General features: G+C 45.4%; 1 protein-coding gene across 1 annotated transcript in view; it reads right to left on the reverse strand.

Annotated features, from left to right (window-relative positions):
- The window catches only part of LOC139410650 (multiple C2 and transmembrane domain-containing protein 1-like), a 272,821-nt gene extending 259,240 nt beyond the window's left edge, over positions 1–13,581 (reverse strand). Inside the window, exon 1 of the mRNA XM_071156008.1 lies at positions 13,072–13,581. Coding sequence (XP_071012109.1) covers positions 13,072–13,581 — 510 coding nt within the window. The remainder of the gene's footprint in view (positions 1–13,071) is intronic.
- Between the last annotated feature and the right edge of the window lie 6,702 nt (positions 13,582–20,283).

Raw genomic sequence — 20,283 nt, forward strand, 5'->3', positions numbered from 1 at the left:
GGAACACTTCACATGTGATCACGTTTTCACATGTGTAGTTTCATGTTATCACATGTTGCTTTTTGTGTTTTAGAAGAAATTCACAGTTTAGGGTTAGGGTTATACCTCTTAAAATCAAGAAAGCCATTAACAGTTTTGTACCGGCATCAGTACAGCTTTAAAATAGTCTTTTTTGGTGTGATTTGTGTTTATCTTGTATAGTACGGCTCTAATAGACACTTATCTTGTATATACTGTGTAAGCATTTGTATCTGTCATGTGTGAATGTTGCTGTTTATATGTTTACTATACAATTTGATCTTATCCGACTTGCCATATGTCACGACTTCGGACGAACTTGGTCCCTCTCCTCGTTCGTTCAGCGATCGACGGCTTTCTAGTCACCACCGATCCATGTTTCATTTTCGTTTTGTTTTGTCTTTATTATACACACCTGGTTTCTATCCCATTAATTAATGTTCCTTATTTAACCCTCTGGCTTCCCTCTCTATTTTGTGCGTTATTGTTTGTCATCGGCCTTCCATTTCACTTGTCTCCTCGCGTTTCTTATTTTTTTTGAAGAAGGATGGAGGTTTGCGCCCGTGTATTGACTATCGAGGTTTAAATCAGATCACTGTAAAATACAGTTACCCACTACCTCTCATAGCCAGTATGACAGAGTCATTGCACGGGGCGCGCTTCTTCACAAAATTGGACCTCAGGAGCGCTTACAACCTGGTGCGTATCAAGGGGGGATGAGTGGAAGACAGCATTTAGCACCACTTCTGGGCATTATGAGTATCTCGTCATGTCGTACGAGTTAATGAATGCTCCATCAGTCTTCCAATCCTTTGTAAATTTGATTTTCAGAGACCTGCACGGGCTGGGTGTAGTGGTGTATATAGATGACATTCTAATATACTCCGCTACACGCGCCGAGCATGTGTCTCTGGTGCGCAAGGTGCTTGGTCGACTGTTGGAGCATGACCTGTAAGTCAAGGCTGAGAAATGTCTGTTCTTCCAACAGTCCGTCTCCTTCCTAGGGTACCGCTTTTCCGAGTCAGGGGTAGAGATGGAGAATGACCGCATTTCAGCCGTGCGTAATTGGCCGACTCCAACCACGGTAAAGGAGGTGCAGCGGTTCTTAGTGTTTGCCAACTGCTACCGGAGGGGTTTCGGTCAGGTAGCTGCTCACATTACCACTCCTCCGGGGACAGGGCTTTTAGTCAACTGAAGTTTGCATTTATAGTTGAGGTGGATGCGTCTGAGGCTGGGGCTGGCATAGGGGCTGTGCTATCTCAGCGCTCGGCTACTCCACTAAGGCTCCGCCCCTTCGCTTCCTTTTCGAAGAGGTGAAACTATGATGTGGGGTACCGGGAGCTGTTGGCTGTTGTCAGGGCTTTGAAGGCATGGAGACATTGGCTTGAGGGGGCTAAACACCCTTTCCTCATTTGGACTGACCACCGAAATCTGGAGTACATTTATTTTACCTTTATTTAACTAGGCAAGTCAGTTAAGAACAAATTCTTATTTTCAATGACAGCCTAGGAACAGTGGGTTAACTGCCTGTTCGGGGGCAGAACGACAGATTTGTAACTTGTCAGCTCGGGGATTTGAACTTGCAACCTTCTGGTTACTAGTCCAACGCTCTAACCACTAGGCTACCCTGCCGCCCCATTCGGGCAGCTAGGAGACTGAACCCTCGCCAGGCGAGGTGGGCCATGTTTTTCACCCGCTTTGTTTTCACTCTATCCTACAGACCAGGTTCCCAAAACATGAAGGCAGATGCACTGTCCCGGATGTATGACTCGGAGGAGCGGTCCACGGATCCCACTCCCATAATTCCAGCTTCTTGCCTGGAGGCACCGGTGGTATGGGAGGTGGATGCGGACATCGAGCGGGAGTCACGTGCAGAGCCCACTCCCACACAGTGTCCAGTTGGGCGTCTGTACGTTCCGTTTGATGTCCACGAACACTTGATCTGTTGGGCCCACGCGTCACCCTCCTCTGGTCATCCTGTCATCGGTCAGACAGTGCGCTGTCTTGCTGGAAAATACTGGTGGCCCACATTAGCTAAGGATGTGAGGGTTTATGTTTCCTCCTGCTCGGTGTGCGCACAGTGCAAGGCACCTAGACACCTGCCCAGAGGGAAATTACAGCCCCTTCCCGTTCCACAACGACCATGGTCACACCTTTCGGTGGATTTTGTGACGAATCTTCCCCCGTCATGGGGTAATACCACGATCTTGGTCGTTTTGGATCGGTTTTCTAAGTCCTGCCATCTCCTTCCTTTTCCCGGTCTCCCTATGGCTCTATAGACTGCCGAGGCCCTGTTCACCCACGTATTCCGGCACTATGGGGTGCCTGAAGATATAGTTTCTGATTGGGGTCCCCAATTCACGTCTGGAGGGCGTTAATGGAACGCCTGGGGGTCTCGGTCAGCCTCACCTCAGGTGTTCACCCCGAGAGTAATGGGCAGGTGGAGAGAGTCAACCAGGATGTGGGTAGGCTTCTGCGGTCATATTGCCAGGTCCGGCCGGGGGAGTGGTCGCTTTTTATCCCTTGGGCGGAGATGGCCCAAATCTCCCTTTGCCATTCTACTAACCTATCCCCTTTTCAGTGTGTGCTGGGTTATCAGCCGGTCGTGGCACCGTGGCATCAGAGCCAGATCGAGGCTCCTGCGGTGGATGAATGGTTTCGGCACTCAGAGGCGACATGGGACGCTGCTCATGTGCGTCTACAATGGGCCATCAGGTGGCAGAAGGCGAGTGCCGACCGCCACCGCAGTGAGGTCCTGGTGTATGCACCGGGGAAACGGGTCTGGCTTTCGACCCGAAACCTACCCCTTCTCCTGCCCTGCCGGAAGCTGGGTTCGCAGTTTGTGGGGCCATTTAAAGTCCTGAGGAGATTGAACGAGGTTTGTTATAGGTTACAACTCCCTCCTAATTACCGTATTAACCCCTCGTTCCATGTGTCTCTCCTCAGGCCGGTGGTGGCTTGTCCGCTCCAGCAGTCTGAGGTGCGGGAGGTTCCTCCACCCCCTATGGACATCGAGGGGGCCCCGGCGTATACTGTGCGAGCCATCATGGACTCAAGACGTCGGGTGAGGGGCGCCTCGTCGTCGGCGTGCTGCTGGAGCTGCGCATCAAGGGGGGGGTACTGTCACGACTTCCACCGAAGTTGGTGCCTCTCCTTGTTTGGGCGGCGTTCGGCGGTCGACGTCACCGGCTTTCTAGCTGCCACTGATCAAAGTTTTCCATTTGTTTTGTCTTGATTGTACACACCTGGTTTCCATTACGTTAATATTTATTCCCTATTTAACCCTCTGGTTCCCACATGGTTTTGTACGCGTTTGTTCTTTGTTAAGTGGTCGCTCTTTTGTGTCGAGCTGGAATATTTTCCTGTATGGAATTAGTTTGTGATTTATTCGCGTAAAATACGTTTTTACTCAGTTCTGTGTCCTGCGCCTGACTCCGTCCTACCCGCTGCACACTGACACTTGACACCTGGAGGGAAGCTAAAGTCATTCCTCTACCCAAGAATAGTAAAGCCCCCTTTACTGGCTCAAATAGCCAACCAATCAGCCTGTTACCAACCCTTAGTAAACTTCTGGATAAAATTGTGTTTGACCAGATACAATGCTATTTCACAGTAAACAAATTGAGAACAGAATTTCAGCATGCTTATAGGGAAGGACACTCATCAAGCACAGCACTTACACAAACGACTGATGATTGGCTGAGAGAAATTGAAAAAATTATTGTGGGGGCTGTCTTAGACTTCAGTGCAGCTTTTGACATTATCAATCATAGTCTGCTGCTGAAAAAATGTATGTGTTATAGCTTTACACCCCCTGCCATAATGTGGATAAAGAGTTACTTGTCTAAAAAAGAACAGCAGGTGTTCTTTAATGGAAGCCTCTCAAATATAATCCAGTTAGAATCAGGAATTCCCCACGGTCTCTGTTTAGGCCCCTTGCTTTTTTAAATTTTTACTAACGACATGTCACTGACTTTGAGTAGAGCTAGAGTGCCTATGTATGCGGATGACTAAACACTATACACATTAGCAACTGAAATGATTGCAACACTCAAAGAGCAGCAGTTAGTTTCAGAGTGGGTGGCAATGAATAAGTTAGCCCTAAATATTTCTAAAACTAAATGCATTGTATTTGGAACAAAACACTCACTAAACCTCAATTAAATCTTGTAATAAATCATGTGGAAATTGAGCACGTTGAGATGACTAATCTGCTTGGAGTAACCCTAGATTGTAAACTGTCATGGTCAAAACATATTGATGCAGTAGTAGCTAAGATGGGGAGAAGTCTGTCTATAATAAAGCGATGCTCTGCCTTAACACTATCAAGGCAGGTCCTACAGGCCCTAGTTTTGTCGCACCTTGACTACTGTTCAGTCGTCTGGTCAGGTGCCACAAATAAGGACTTGGGAAAATTGCAAATGGCTCAGAACAGAGCCACACAGCTGGCCCTTGGATGTACACAGAGAGCTAATATTAATATTATGCATGTCAATCTCTCCTGGCTCAAAGTGGAGGAGAGATTGACCTCATCACATATTTTATTTATGAGAGCTATTGACATGTTGAATGCACCGAGCTGTCTGTCTAAACTACTGGCACACAGCTCGGACACCCATGCATACGCCACAAGACATGCCACAAGAGGTCTCTTCACAGTCCCCAAGTCCAGAACAGACTATGGGAGGCACACAGTACTACATAGAGCCATGACAACATGGAACTCTATTCCACATCAAGTAACTGACAAAACCAGTACAATTAGATTTAAAAATAGATTAAAAAAAACACCTTATGGAACAGCGGGGACTGTGAAGCAGCATAAACATTGACACAAACACACACGATAACATACGCACTATACATACACATGGATTTAGTACTGTAGATATGTGGTAGTGGTAGAGTAGGGGCCTGAGGGCACATAGTGTGTTGTGAAATCTGTGAATGTATTGTAATATTTTTAAAATTGTATAAACTGCCTTAATTTTGCTGGACCCTAGGAAGAGTAGCTGCTGCTTTGGCAATGGGGATTCATAATAAATACGAATACAAAACAACCGGCCGTGACAGGGAGTCCCATAGGGCGGCGCACAATTGGCCCAGTGTCGTCCGGGTTAGGGGATGGTTTGGCCGGGGGGGGGGGGGGGGGGGGGGGGGTTTCTTGTTTCATTGCACTCTAGCGACTCCTTGTGAAGGGCCGGGCACCCGCAGGCTGACTTCAGCCATCAGCTGGGTTAGGCGGGCGGGTGTTGACTCGACCTTCGCATCTCCGGAGCCCATTGGGGAATTGCAGCGATGAGACAAGATCGTAATTGAAATTGGGAGAAAAAGGGGGTAAAATACAGAAAACAAAAAGAACATAGGACAATGACAGTCTATTTTCTTGCCGACGTGGTCTCGTCAGGATGCCGCCTCGCATGCTTCTCTTTTTCCGCTGGTTCCTATTTCGAGTCCCAGGGAATAGGGCCTGATCTGGAGTGCGCAGAAAGTCCAGAGCTGCCGACTCCTTGACATTTTCAACCAAATCGAGATTAGTGATCACTGACGTCCAGAAGCTATTTTCGGTCATAGGAAATGGTGGCAGAGACATTAATGCAACATTGGCTATTCTCGGATGCTATTTAAACAAAATCTTCACTGCCCACCCACTGCATACCTACCTGATTGTTTAGGTGAAGGTGTCCTATAACACTGTGCCAACTGCCAATTTTTTCTGTTGTTTGGATTTTCTTACATAACATATTTGACACATTGGCCACAAACGCAAATGGTTATCGAACTCGGCCACTTGCAGCGGTCTCTAGTTTTCTTTCTGTTTAATTATTGAAACGTGTTCCTGGATAAAATGGTGAATTGCACTGACCTGCTGGGGGTGTCAGCTTCTCATATCAGGGAAATATTGTCATCTACTGGTCATCTTTAAAGGTAAAATGTGTCTAGTGCACCATGAATGGCATTTAAACAAGACAGAATCAATCAAATCAAATGGAAATAATTTGCAATGCATCGATCAAAGTAATGCATTTAATTTATATTGGTTTAATATGTCAACAACATTTATTGATCTTGAATCCATTTATTGATCTTGAATCGCATCGCAATGTCTGCATTTGATTCCAAATCTGCCAACTGAAAAACGCATTTTCTCATTTCGCCAACGGAGCTCCGTCCCCCAGCAGGAAACCTAATTTCTTCATTTTGATCCTAGTTGGCTTTCATAGGTATGGGTGTCATGGCAACTAAATAAACAAATACTTGCCTTCATGACCTAAACGGAGAGAGATTTTCGATGTGATGACTATGACGAGTGAGGAGCTGGTAAGAGCCTGTCGTCGCGAGTTACTATTTTAAGAGCTTTAACTGTACATTTGATCACATGTAGAAGTGAGGCCGTCTTTATATCACTAAATATGCACGTATCGTGAAATGTTGTATTGGTACTCTTGAATATGATACCTACTTTTTTTCCAGGGGGGTTTAAATCGTCACGAGAAAAAAGGGGGAAAACGTCACGGGTAGGCGTGTCCGAGCATACGGCCCAGTCCGAGCATAGAAAATGACGCCTTATGTATAAAAAAAGTTACGATAAGTGTAAAAAAACACAAAATAGCAGAATTTGTCATCAGCCCCTAAGACGGCGGCTGCCTTCTGCTGCAGCGCCATCTAAGCAGACATGGACTACACATATGTCCTCTGCCTCGACGACGATGGCAGTATTATCAGCAGCACCTGTATTTCTACGAAAGAAATGTGTTAATTTATGTAATTTTTCTGTTTAAATTAAATCTTTCTTTAATTTTCTTTTCTCTGCCCCTGCTCTGAAAGCGCCTCATTGTAGCAGCTTAATTTCAATGAAAGTCATGTTTACAATCATATCGCATGAAGCATTGCAATGCAACTCAGTCAGGGTGGAACAGTCTTATTATGAAATAGTCCATGGGTGATTAATGACAGTACCACACTACGATTATAAGAATATTAAATATATGTACATTTATGGAAAGCAATTATCAATCCATTTTTTCGGCTGTATGGTATCATTTATTTTCTTGGAGGCCCTTTTTTTGTCACCAATGTGTCCTCATTAAGGCACTGCATCTCAGTACAAGAGGTGTCACTGTAGTCCCTGGTTCGAATCCAGGCTGCATCACATCCGGCTGTGATTGGGAGTCCCATAGGGCGTTGCACAATTGGCCCAGCGTCGTCTGGGTTTGGCCGGGGTAAGCTGTCATTGTAAATAATAATTAGTTCTTAACTGACCTGCCTATTTAAATACATTTTAAATAAAACAAATTTTAAAAAATAATTGGCCTGGGCACAGTGCCCAGGCAAAACCCCCTCCATTCCTTTGCAACTTTGAAGCTTCAAAGGAAGCATTTCCTCAATGGCTGATGTAGAAGGGCTGTAAGTCGCTATGGATAAGAGTGTCTACTAAATGACTAAAATGTAAATTCAGATCCTTTTTCTTGAAGTACCCTTCACCCTGTCACCTGAATGCAGTGTGTCTCAAAGATTAAATGGATAAGAGGTCCTTGGCACAGGGGAAAAGTGCACTTCAGTTAGTATGTGTGCCAAATCGCTTACACAAGCACCTGGATGTCAGACTGAGTTGTATACAACAAGTCTACTGTTCTGTAGAGGCTAAAGCCAGAAACACTGCGGAGAGGTGGGAGTCTACTCTTGGCTGAATGGACCTCGTCTACAGCAGGGTTCAAAAAGTTCCTATAAAATGTAGGCATAGGACCCTCCCAAGATGAGCTTTGTTTCCCCATTAGATTTTGTGGAAGTGTAGTAATGAGATGGGAATTAAAGGCAATTCATGTTTTGCCACAAGTAGCCTAACATTCACAGCCACAAAATTGAGAGTGGACAATAGGCCTCCCATGATGGCGCTGACATCAAAGCAAGTTACCTGACTGGTTGTGCATCACGTCACTGAAACTTGCATTTAGTCTACCTGTCCTTACCGGCCGTTTACGGTAGAGATCCTTTGAACGAATTGGGGGCGATGAAACAATGGAGCCCCATTCATTTTCATTGAAGGGAATCAAATCAAATCAAATTTTATTTGTCACATACACATGGTTAGCAGATGTTAATGCGAGTGTAGCAAAATGCTTGTGCTTCTAGTTCCGACAATGCAGTAATAACCAACAAGTAATCTAACTAACAATTCCAAAACTACTGTCTTGTACACAGTGTAAGGGGATAAAGAATATGTACATAAAGATATATGGATGAGTGATGGTACAGAGCAGCATAGGCAAGATACAGTAGATGGTATCGAGTACAGTATATACATATGAGATGAGTATGTAAACAAAGTGGAATAGTTAAAGTGGCTAGTGATACATGTATTACATAAGGATGCAGTAGATGATATAGAGTACAGTATATACGTATACATATGAGATGAATAATGTAGGGTATGTAAACATTATATTAGGTAACATTGTTTAAAGTGGCTAGTGATATATTTTACATCATTTCCCATCAATTCCCATTATTAAAGTGGCTGGAGTTGAGTCAGTGTGTTGGCAGCAGCCACTCAATGTTAGTGGTGGCTGTTTAACAGTCTGATGGCCTTGAGATAGAAGCTGTTTTTCAGTCTCTCGGTCCCAGCTTTGATGCACCTGTACTGACCTTGCCTTGTGGATGATAGCGGGGTGAACAGGCAGTGGCTCGGGTGGTTGTTGTCCTTGATGATCTTTATGGCCTTCCTGTAACATCGGGTGGTGTAGGTGTCCTGGAGGGCAGGTAGTTTGCCCCCGGTGATGCGTTGTGCAGACCTCACTACCCTCTGGAGAGCCTTACGGTTGTGGGTGGAGCAGTTGCCGTACCAGGCGGTGATACAGCCCGCCAGGATGCTCTCGATTGTGCATCTGTAGAAGTTTGTGAGTGCTTTTGGTGACAAGCCGAATTTCTTCAGCCTCCTGAGGTTGAAGAGGCGCTGCTGCGCCTTCTTCACGATGCTGTCTGTGTGAGTGGACCAATTCAGTTTGTCTGTGATGTGTATGCCGAGGAACTTAAAACTTACTACCCTCTCCACTACTGTTCCATCGATGTGGATAGGGGGGTGTTCCCTGTGCTGTTTCCTGAAGTCCACAATCATCTCCTTAGTTTTGTTGACGTTGAGTGTGAGGTTATTTTCCTGATACCACACTCCGAGGTTCCTCACCTCCTCCCTGTAGGCCGTCTCGTCGTTGTTGGTAATCAAGCCTACCACTGTTGTGTCGTCCGCAAACTTGATGATTGAGTTGGAGGCGTGCGTGGCCACGCAGTCGTGGGTGAACAGGGAGTACAGGAGAGGGCTCAGAACACACCCTTGTGGGGCCCCAGTGTTGAGGATCAGCGGGGTGGAGATGTTGTTGCCTACCCTCACCACCTGGGGGCGGCCCGTCAGGAAGTCCAGTACCCAGTTGCACAGGGCGGGGTCGAGACCCAGGGTCTCGAGCTTGATGACGAGCTTGGAGGGTACTATGGTGTTGAATGCTGAGCTGTAGTCGATGAACAGCATTCTCACATAGGTATTCCTCTTGTCCAGATGGGTTAGGGCAGTGTGCAGTCTGGTTGAGATTGCATCGTCTGTGGACCTATTTGGGCGGTAAGCAAATTGGAGTGGGTCTAGGGTGTCAGGTAGGGTGGAGGTGATATGGTCCTTGACTAGTCTCTCAAAACACTTCATGATGACGGAAGTGAGTGCTACGGGGCGGTAGTCGTTTAGCTCAGTTACCTTAGCTTTCTTGGGAACAGGAACAATGGTGGCCCTCTTGAAGCATGTGGGAACAGCAGACTGGTATAGGGATTGATTGAATATGTCCGTAAACACACCGGCCAGCTGGTCTGCGCATGCTCTGAGGGCGCGGCTGGGGATGCCGTCTGGGCCTGCAGCCTTGCGAGGGTTAACACGTTTAAATGTTTTACTCACCTCGGCTACAGTGAAGGAGAGTCCGCATGTTTTCGTTGCGTGCCGTGTCAGTGGCACTGTATTGTTCTCAAAGCGGGCAAAAAAGTTATTTAGTCTGCCTGGGAGCAAGACATCCTGGTCCGTGACTGGGCTGGTTTTCTTCTTGTAGTCCGTGATTGACTGTAGACCCTGCCACATACCTCGTGTCTGAGCCGTTGAATTGAGATTCTACTTTGTCTCTATACTGACGCTTAGCTTGCTTGATAGCCTTGCGGAGGGAATAGCTGCACTGTTTGTATTCGGTCATGTTACCAGTCACCTTGCCCTGATTAAAAGCAGTGGTTCGCGCTTTCAGTTTCACGCGAATGCTGCCATCAATCCACGGTTTCTGGTTAGGGAATGTTTTAATCGTTGCTATGGGAACGACATCTTCAACGCACGTTCTAATGAACTCGCACACCGAATCAGCGTATTCGTCAATGTTGTTATCTGACGCAATACGAAACATATCCCAGTCCACGTGATGGAAGCAGTCTTGGAGTGTGGAATCAGCTTGGTCGGACCAGCGTTGGACAGACCTCAGCGTGGGAGCTTCTTGTTTTAGTTTCTGTCTGTAGGCGGGGATCAGCAAAATGGAGTCGTGGTCAGCTTTTCCGAAAGGAGGGCGGGGCAGGGCCTTATATGCGTTGCGGAAGTTAGAATAACAATGATCCAAGGTTTTTCCAGCCCTGGTTGCGCAAACGATATGTTGATACAATTTAGGGAGTCTTGTTTTCAGATTAGCCTTGTTAAAATCGCCAGCTAGAATGAATGCAGCCTCAGGATGTATGGATTCCAGTTTGCTAAGAGTCAAATAAAGTTAGTTCAGAGCCATCGATGTGTCTGCATTGGGGGGGAATATATACGGCTGTGATTATAATCGAAGAGAATTCTCTTGGTAGATAATGCGGTCGACATTTGATTGTGGGGAATTCTAAATCAGGTGAACAGAAGGATTTGAGTTCCTGTATGTTTCTGTGATCACACCACGTCTCGTTAGCCATAAGGCATACGCCCCCGCCACTCTTCTTACCAGAAAGATGTTTGTTTCTGTCGGCGCGATGCGTGGAGAAACCCGCTGGCTGCACCGCCTCCGATAGCGTCTCTCCAGTGAGCCATGTTTCCGTGAAGCAAAGAACGTTACAGTCTCTGATGTCCCTCTGGAATGCTACGCTTGCTCGGATTTCATCAACCTTGTTGTCAAGAGACTGGACATTGGCGAGAAGAATGCTAGGGAGTGGTGCACGATGTGCCCGTCTCCGGAGTCTGACCAGAAGACCACCTCGTTTCCCTCTTTTACGGAGTCGTTTTTTGGGGAAGCGAAGAGGGCGGGGACCATTGGGAGCTTGACCAGAACTTAAGTTGGGGAAAGCTGAACTTTTGTCGCATACCTCACAATATCGCATTGCAATTGACCAATCGAAGCTCTCTATAGTTTTCTGCACCTACTGGATTGGCTGTTGATACCTAGCACTACCTAGCCTGCTTGCTAGCACCGACATGAGGGCAACGCTAGCATGGCTATCCGAATTAACGTGTTCAAAGGATCTCGGCCATCACACTATGCAACCGGCAGTCCCCTAGCCAGCTAGCCTCACCCTGATGTGGGTGCTAACAAGCAAGCTAGATAGTGATAAGTATCAACAGCCATTGTCAGACAATCCAGAAGAGGTTGGAAGCTTTGGTGAGCTTTAATTGGTCACTCGTTCAGCTTTCCCCAACTTTAGTCCAGCCCTGTTCAAATAAAACATTGCTCAAAGGTCCCCTGCCCAATCCGCAACTCTGAAAAGGGTGACATTGAGGCCCACAATTCAGGGCATTCCTGCATGTGGGCATTCCTGTCAGCCTTAAGCTATGCCTTAATTATGTTACAGCATATTGGATGACTGTCATTCAGATTCCATTCACCCAGCACAATGTAACTGCGATAGGTTGGGGCTACCACATGATACTCAAAAATGTCACATACACATCATGATGTTGCTACAACCTAGTCTACGAATGAAAGTTTATAACAGGGGCTCAGGTCAAAAGACAAATTGGAATGATCATGGTGAAAGGCTGTGGCACATTCAATGCCATCTTGCACACTCTTGCCTGCATCTAGCTGATCTAGGGTGTAATTATTAATCCAACAGTTGCAAACAAGTGTTTCTATTGGACAAATTCGGGTAGATTTATCCCAGTTTCGTTCTGTTTGCTTCTGTTTAAGGAACGTTTTTCAACAGAATCGGCAGAATGAATACACTGCTGATCACCACCGGCACACACAGTTCACTTTCATAGCACAGCATGATCACTTTGCTTGTTGTATAAGTCCCACTTGCATCTACGCGCTCTCCTCCTCTCATCTTTTCTTTTTGCTGTCAACAGCTGTCTTTGACCAGGCAGAAAAACCTTTCCAAGCCACAGCGGTCTCTCTTTTTGAGTCAACTACTCACCACATTTCATGCACTGCAATACTAGCTAGCTAACTAGTTAGCTTAAGTTTATGCTTTGAGTACTAGATTCATTATCAGATTCTTTGATTGGGTGGACAACATGTCAGTTCATGCTGCAAAAGCTCTGATAGGTTGAAGGACGTCCTCCGGAAGTCATCATATTACTGTGCAAGTCTATGGAAGGGGGTGAGAACCATGAACCTTCTAGATTTTGAATTGAAGTCCGTGTACCCAGATGGGGACAGCTCCAGCTACACCGAGGTGCTACCCCAGAGAGTGCTGTTGAGTCTACTGTAGACCTTCATTGCAAAACAGTGTTTTTAAATCAGTTATTTGGTGACGTGAATATATTTTGTATAGTTTTATCTGCAAATTATACAAATTATGAAACATGAAAAAAGTTATGAAATTCACTGAGTAGGATGTGATCCCTTCCTCCTCTGAGGAGGCTCCACTGCTGTTAGCCTACAATAACCACCTATGTTTGGAGCATGTATATTGTGTTTAAGCTGAGTTCAAATTGCACAATAACAATGGTGATTATCCATAAACTGACACTTTAACTGCCTTTTCCATTTTATTAAAATGTAAATTAATATTTATTCACAAATATCCTGAAGGTCGCTTTTGGAGATGTGTTTATATTCATGTTAGCCTACTCACGGAATCACTGGCGTTTTTGCGCAACTGTTCCTCCTCTCCAACGACCGAAGATTCTACTACCAGCTTCTCGAAGCATGTAGAGCCGAGAGAGGAGCTCTTCTGATGTGACAGGATTAAATGGGAGACAATGAGTTTCGGGCTGTCATGTCCCGTTAGCTCTGGCTTGCTCGTGGACGCTCTATCGGCCCCCAGTAGCTGATGCAGAGGTTGCCCGGTGCTGCTGCTCCCAGGCGCTGTACCGCCGAGGGACTGGTCACCCAGGAAAGGCGCCGGGGTAGAGCAGCAGAGATTGGGCTGTGAGGACGAAAATAAACGGTCTAGCTCTTTCTTTTTCCTTTTAAACATCCATAACCCGGTCTCCTTTTTACTGTCAGGACTGCGACGCCCAGAGCCCAATTTGGGGCTCAAAAACGGTTTGGTTTTGTCTTGGAAATTCTTCCACATCCTTCGTTGGTAGGAAATCGATTCCTGTCCCTTCGTGGCGCTATCATCCTTGGGATTGTCCTCCATAGTGCTAGTACAGCAACCTGCCAGTCTGAGCGCGCAGCTTAGTGAATGTCACCGTTGGCTAATGATAGGCTACAGCAGTACTTCTACTGATCAATTTCCAGCGACAAGGAGCCGCATTGACAAAGGGTGTGTGTGTGTTTTGTTCTTCGGGAGCGCGTCTTCCCGGAATATGTGCAGCTGAAGTGTGAATGTCATGACAAACGTGGTGTGTAGCTGTCAAACAGTAAAATGATGGAGCGGAAGCCGTTGCGCGTGCAATAATTGTGAAGTTGACACAGGCTGCTTGGACAGAACAACCACATTGGAGACAAGTGACAACAAATAAACATACTATGGCTTTTAATAACTTGCTATGCTTTGGTTGTTACTATTTACACGTTTTTTTTGTATTTTCAATATCAATTTCATGTAATGAAGACTGAACATATTAAAAGCTGCGAAGCGCCTCCACCTGGTCAACCCATGTCAGTGGGTGTAAATTATCTACATGTCCTGATTGCATTGCATAATTGATGCCATTGATTCGTCTCCCTAGGTAGACAGTTTGCCTTTCACATTAACAATGTCCTACCAACATATTAGTGATGTTGCCCTAGGTCTGGGATTTCTGATATGCTACAGATTATGTTTAGCATTTTGCAAGAGGTTTGTGTAATCAATATCATCCTAATAAATTAAGCCTTTTGATGTCTTACCTAATCCTTTCCTCTCTGCTGTCTGAGAGAAAGGCACTCAGATGACCATTTTGGGTGAGCTCCAGAATCATCACGTTGAACAGCTGCTGGCTCCCATTGGAAGATTGCCCTAATCTTGCATTGTGTAACTTTAGCTGTGCTGAAACTCCAACCACATGCCAGGCACCTTATAGTGAACCTCATTATTGTGTGGAAGTGATTCAATATGTCAGTAGGCTTTAAGCAACTTATATTATACCTTATATTACAAGTTATATTGCAACTCGTTTAACAACATGTAAGTAATGCTGGTTGTGCGATAGGCATACCCAGTGGAAATATACTATGAATCTCTTTATGTTTCCATCCATTTCTAATGGTTTGTTAATGTTATTTAAGCATTTCTTACTTCAGGTTTACCATAAATATCCGCTGATGCAAGCAGATGTTTGACAGAGGTGCATCTGCTTTTTGTCTTCTGAAAGCCCTAAAAATTGCTAAAGACTCCAGCCCCTCCAGTCATAGACTGTTCTCTCTGCTACCGCACGGCAAGCGGTACCGGAGCATAAAGTCTTTGTCCAAAAGGCTTCTTAACAGCTTCTACCCCCAAGATATAAGACTGCTGAACAGCTAATCAAATGGCTACCCAGACTATTTGCATTGACACCCCCCCCCCCCCCCCCCTTTTGTTTTTACACTGCTGCTACTCGCTGTTTATTATCTATGCATAGTCACTTTACCCCTACATATATGTACATATTACCTTGACTAACTTGTACCCCCGCACATTGACCCGGTACCGGTACCCCCTGTATACAGCCTCAGTATTGTTATTTTATTGTGTTATTTTTTATTATATTTTTTACTTTAGTTTATTTAGTAAATATTTTCTTAACTCTATTTCTTGAACTGCATTGTTTGTTAACGGCTTGTAAGTAAGCATTTCGCGGTAAGGTCTACACCTGTTGTATTCGGTGCATGTGACTAATACAATTTTATTTGATTTGAATTCCTGTAAGATTCCTCATTAACACCTGTCCCTTGGCCTCGTCTCAACATTGGTGTCTGTATGACCTGGATATCACTCTTCTTGCCTATGTACACAAACCAAGCCAGACAGGGTCGCTCTCTCACTCTGTCTGTCTGTCTGTCTGTCTGTCTGTCTGTCTGTCTGTCTGTCTGTCTGTCTTGTTCTTTTTCCCTCTTATCTTTCTTACACACACTCTTTAACACACACATTGCTTTTACACCTAGATGATGGCATTAAAATGGGGATTGTGAGGATGAATATTGTATCTGGTGCAGTTTCACTGCCAATAAATGACGGACAGGCCAAGGAGGCCAAGATTAATGTGTGAGGGAATTCAGAATAACCTGAGGACATTGGGGATATGAGGTGAGACACAGGTCGATGATCTGATGAACTGCTTGTTCATTTAGTGGACCTGAAGCACATCACCTTCAACCCCTATCACAATTGACACACTTTAGAAATAACCTAAATACTTCATCCAAACTGCTACAATTTCAACTCACATGTAAAGGTTGTTTCTCAGACTATGGATGGTGCAGAGACTTGGAGACAGACTGGCCTTTTCTCGATTCGATTTGCTCAACTTTTGTATCCTCTGCTCCGTCAAAGTTAATCGAGGAGCTGTGGCGAGGAGAGTGAACGTGGATGAAAATGTGCTTGTATGAAATGAGAAACTCATTTTCCACACATAACACGTGTTATCAGGCAAATGACATTAAGGGTGGAAACCCCAAATAAATGTATAAAGTGATAAAAACAAATGTATAAAGTTGTGCAAGACATTTTATAGAGAAAAGGATAAGTAGCATATCGTTTTAAAATGTTGGCATGCTTTTCTCCTTCGAGAAAATAATAGCTCATTCAAAAGTGGTGTGGTAGATTTCAAAACTCTTCCATGAAGGACTCAGATAAGATATACTTGTGCTTCCTCACCAAAAGGAAGCTATCGAGGAGGGAAGGACCGTCTTCCATTTACCTACTAACGAATTGACACACTCCTCGACCCCTCAACCAATTATCGGTTTCTGGGTCACGGATGAGAGCAGACGGAGGAAAGAAGACAGAGGATGGACTATTGCCCAAATGAGAAATCCCCCTGTCTTTCCTTCTGTCCCGTTGGAAAATGAATCACCATCTTTAAAGATGGAGTCTGCAGTAGGGGAAACAGTGCCACTGTCCGCCCCATGGCTATTGTTATTGTTTTTGTTGTATTGATAAAGCAGAGGTAAAGAGCATCACACAACGTGGTAAAATGTCCATGGGTAAAAAATAATCATAATAATCACGTGTGCCGAATACAACAGGTGTTGTACAGTGAAATGCTTACCTACAAGCCCTTAACCAACAATGCAGTTTTAAGAAAAATAAGGGTTAAGTATAAAATAGATAAGTAAAAAAATGTAAATTCTAGAAACAAATAATTAGAGAGCAGCAGTAAAATAACAATAGCGAGGCTATATACAGGGGGTGCCAGTACAGAGTCAATGTGCGGTGGCACCGGTTAGTTGAGGTAATTGAGGTAATATGTACATGTAGGTAGAGTTAACGTGACTATGTATAGATAATAAACAGAGTAGCAGCAGCATAAAGAGGGGGAGGGGGGGGGCAATGCAAATAGTCTGGGTAGCCATTTGATTAGCTGTTCAGGAGTCTTATGGCTTGGGGGTAGAAGCTGTTGGCTCTCAGGTACTGCTTGCCGTGAGATAGGAGAGTGGACAGTCCATGACTAGGGTGGCTGGAGGGTTTGACAATTTTTAAGGCCTTCCTCTGACACTGCCTGGTATAGAGGTCCTGGATGGCAGGAAGCTTGGCTCCAGTGATGTACTAGGCCGGACTCACTACCCTCTGTAGTGCCTTGCGGTCGGAGGCCGAGCAGTTGTCATACCAGGCAGTGATGCAACCAGTCAGCTCTCGATGGTGTAGCTGAATGACTTTTTGAGGATCTGAGGACTAATGCCCAAATCTTTTCAGTCTCCTGAGGGGGAATAGGCTTTGTCGTGCCCTCTTCATGACTGCCTTGGTGTGTTTGGACCATGATTGTGGACACCAAGGAACTTGAAGTTCTCAACCTGCTCCACTACAGCCCCATCAATGAGAATGGGGCGTGCTCAGTCCTCCTTTTCCTGTAGTCCACAATCATCTCCTTTGTCTTGATCACGTTGAAGGAAAGGTTGTTGTCCTGGCACCACACGACCAGGTCTCTGACCTTCTTATAGGCTGTCTCATCGATGTCAGTGATCAGGCCTACCACTGTTGTGTCATCTGCAAACTTAATGATGGTGTTGGAGTCGTGCCTGGCCATGCAGTCATGAGGGAACAGGGAGTACAGGAGGGGGCTGAGCACACACACCTGAGAGGCCCCCGTGTTGAGGATCAACGTGGCGGATGTGCTGTTACCTACCCTTACCACCTGGTGGCGGCCCGTCAGAAAGTCCAGGATCCAGGAGCAGAGGGAGGTGTTTAGTCCCAGGGTCCTCAGCTTAGTGATGAGCTTTGAGAGCACCATGGTGTTGAAAACTGAGTTGTAGTCAATGAATAGCATTCTCATATAGGTGTTCCTTTTGTACAGGTGAGAATGGGCAGTGTGGAGTGCAATAGCGATAGCATCATCTGTGGATCTGTCTGGAAGGAGAGTTTACAGTCTAGCCAGACACCTAGGTATTTATAGTTGTCCGCATATTCTAAGTCAGAACTGTCCAGAGTAGTGATGCTAGTCGGGTGCGTGCAGCGATCGGTTGAAGAGCATGCATTTTGTTTTACTAGCATTTAAGAGCAGTTGGAGGCCAAGGAAGGAGTGTTGTATGGCGTTGAAGCTCGTTTGAAGGTTTGTTAACACAGTTTCCAAAGAAGGGCCAGATTGTTTCTTATGATACATTTTTTTACTGTCCTTTTTGCCATTTATTAATGTGTTATCAGATGCGTTTCTATGGGCTTTAGTAGTAAAGGCCAAAATCTATATTTTAGCAAATAATTTGTATAGAAACTCAGCAAAAAAATAAACGTCCTCTTTTCAGGACCCTGTCTTTCAAAGATAATTTGTAAAAATCCAAATAACTTCACAGATCTTCATTGTAAAGGGTTTAAGCACTGTTTCCCATGCTTGTTCAATGAACCATAAAGAATTAATGAACATGCACCAGTTGAACGGTTGTTAAGACACTAACAGCTTACAGACGGTAGGCAATTAAGGTCACAGTTATGAAAACTTAGGACACTGAAGAGGCATTTCTACTGACTCTAAAAAACACCAAAAGAAAGATGCCTAGGGTCCTTGCTCATCTGTGTGAACATGCCTTAGGCATGCTGCAAGGAGGCATGAGGACTGCAGATGTGGCCAGGGCAATTAATTGTAATGTCCGTACTGTGAGACACCTAAGACAGCGCTACAGGGAGACAGGACGGACAGCTGATGTGTAACAACACCTGCACAGGATCGGTACATCCGAACATCACACCTGCGGGACAGGTACAGGATGGCAACATCAACTGCCCGAGTTACACCTCACAATCCCTCCATCAGTGCTCAGACTGTCCGCAATAGGCTGAGAGAGGCTGGACTGAGGGCTTGTAGGCCTGTTGTAAGTCAGGTCCTCACCAGACATCACCGGCAACAACATTGCCAGACAGGACTGGCAAAAAGTGCTCTTCACTGACGAGTTGCGGTTTTGTCTCACCAGGGGTGATGGTCGGATTTGCGTTTATCGTCGAAGGAATGAGCGTTACACCGTGGCCTGTACTCTGGAGCGGGATCAATTTGGAGATGGAGGGTCCGTCATGGTCTGGGGCGATGTGTCACAGCATCATCGGACTGAGCTTGTTGTCTTTGCAGGCAATCGCAAAGCTGTGTGTTACAGGGAAGACATCCTCCTCCCTCATGTGGTACCCTTCCTGCAGGCTCATCCTGACATGACCCTCCAGCATGACAATGCCACCAGCCACACTGCTTGTTCTGTGCGTGATTACCTGCAAGAGAGGAATGTCAGTGTTCTGCCATGGCCAGCAAAGAGCCCAGATCTCATGGATCGGAGGGTGACCTATTGGATCGGAGGGTGAGGGCTAGGGCCATTCCCCCCAGAAATCTCAGGGAACTTGCAGGTGCCTTGGTGGAAGAGTGAGGCAACATCTCACAGCAAGAACTGGCAAATCTGGTGTAGTCCATGAGGAGGAGATGACAAAATTCAGAAAATGGGCCATTCTTAAAGTATTCTCTCTGTCCACGTAGTCAGAACTGTAGGATAAATAAAGGGGTCATATAAGCAGACAATGAAAGCTCTTACAATATTCAATGATGACATTTCTCTAAAACAGGCTATAGGCTACATGTGTATCACAAAGTTATGAGGGGGAAAGGGACCAACTTATTAGGGTGAGGCACATGGACTACTAACAGCTTGCTACACAACATACATTTAGTATTACTTTTTTAGCTACAGTATACCTATCTCCCTGGCATATTATATTACATAAAGACATTTTTGGACTCACCTTGTTGTGCTGTGGTCACTTGAACAGGAACGTGGCGCAGCGGTCCCTATTGTGGTCACATTTTGTCATCAAACTTTGTCATCGAAGTCTCGCATTCTCTAGATTTATGGTGCTTTCAAGACAGCTGAGAACTCTGGGAAAAAAACAAGGTTGAATCATGATGTCAGTGATCTTCAGGTCGAAGAGGGCCGAGTTCCCGACTTGGAATTCCAAGTTGGATGACCATTCAAAACAAATTTCCCAGAGTTCCCAGTTGTCTTGAACTCACTGAAGTCGGAGATTTCCCAGTTCCAAGTTTCTAGTTGTTTTGAACACGGCAGAAGTCATGCTGGATTGACAGCATGGCCAATGTATTCAACCTTTCTGGCCCATGGCATGTGATTGTTTTTCCTTTTAAGCTAGGAAAAGAGACCCTTAGACAACACACCCACGTCACTGAATAGCAGGCTAGTGGTTGCTTTGCAACGCTTGAAGGCTCAAGGTCATTGGCCACAGATAAAATGATGTCAA

The sequence above is a fragment of the Oncorhynchus clarkii genome, chromosome 6 (assembly GCF_045791955.1).
Source record: "Oncorhynchus clarkii lewisi isolate Uvic-CL-2024 chromosome 6, UVic_Ocla_1.0, whole genome shotgun sequence".
Classification (NCBI taxonomy): domain Eukaryota; kingdom Metazoa; phylum Chordata; class Actinopteri; order Salmoniformes; family Salmonidae; genus Oncorhynchus; species Oncorhynchus clarkii.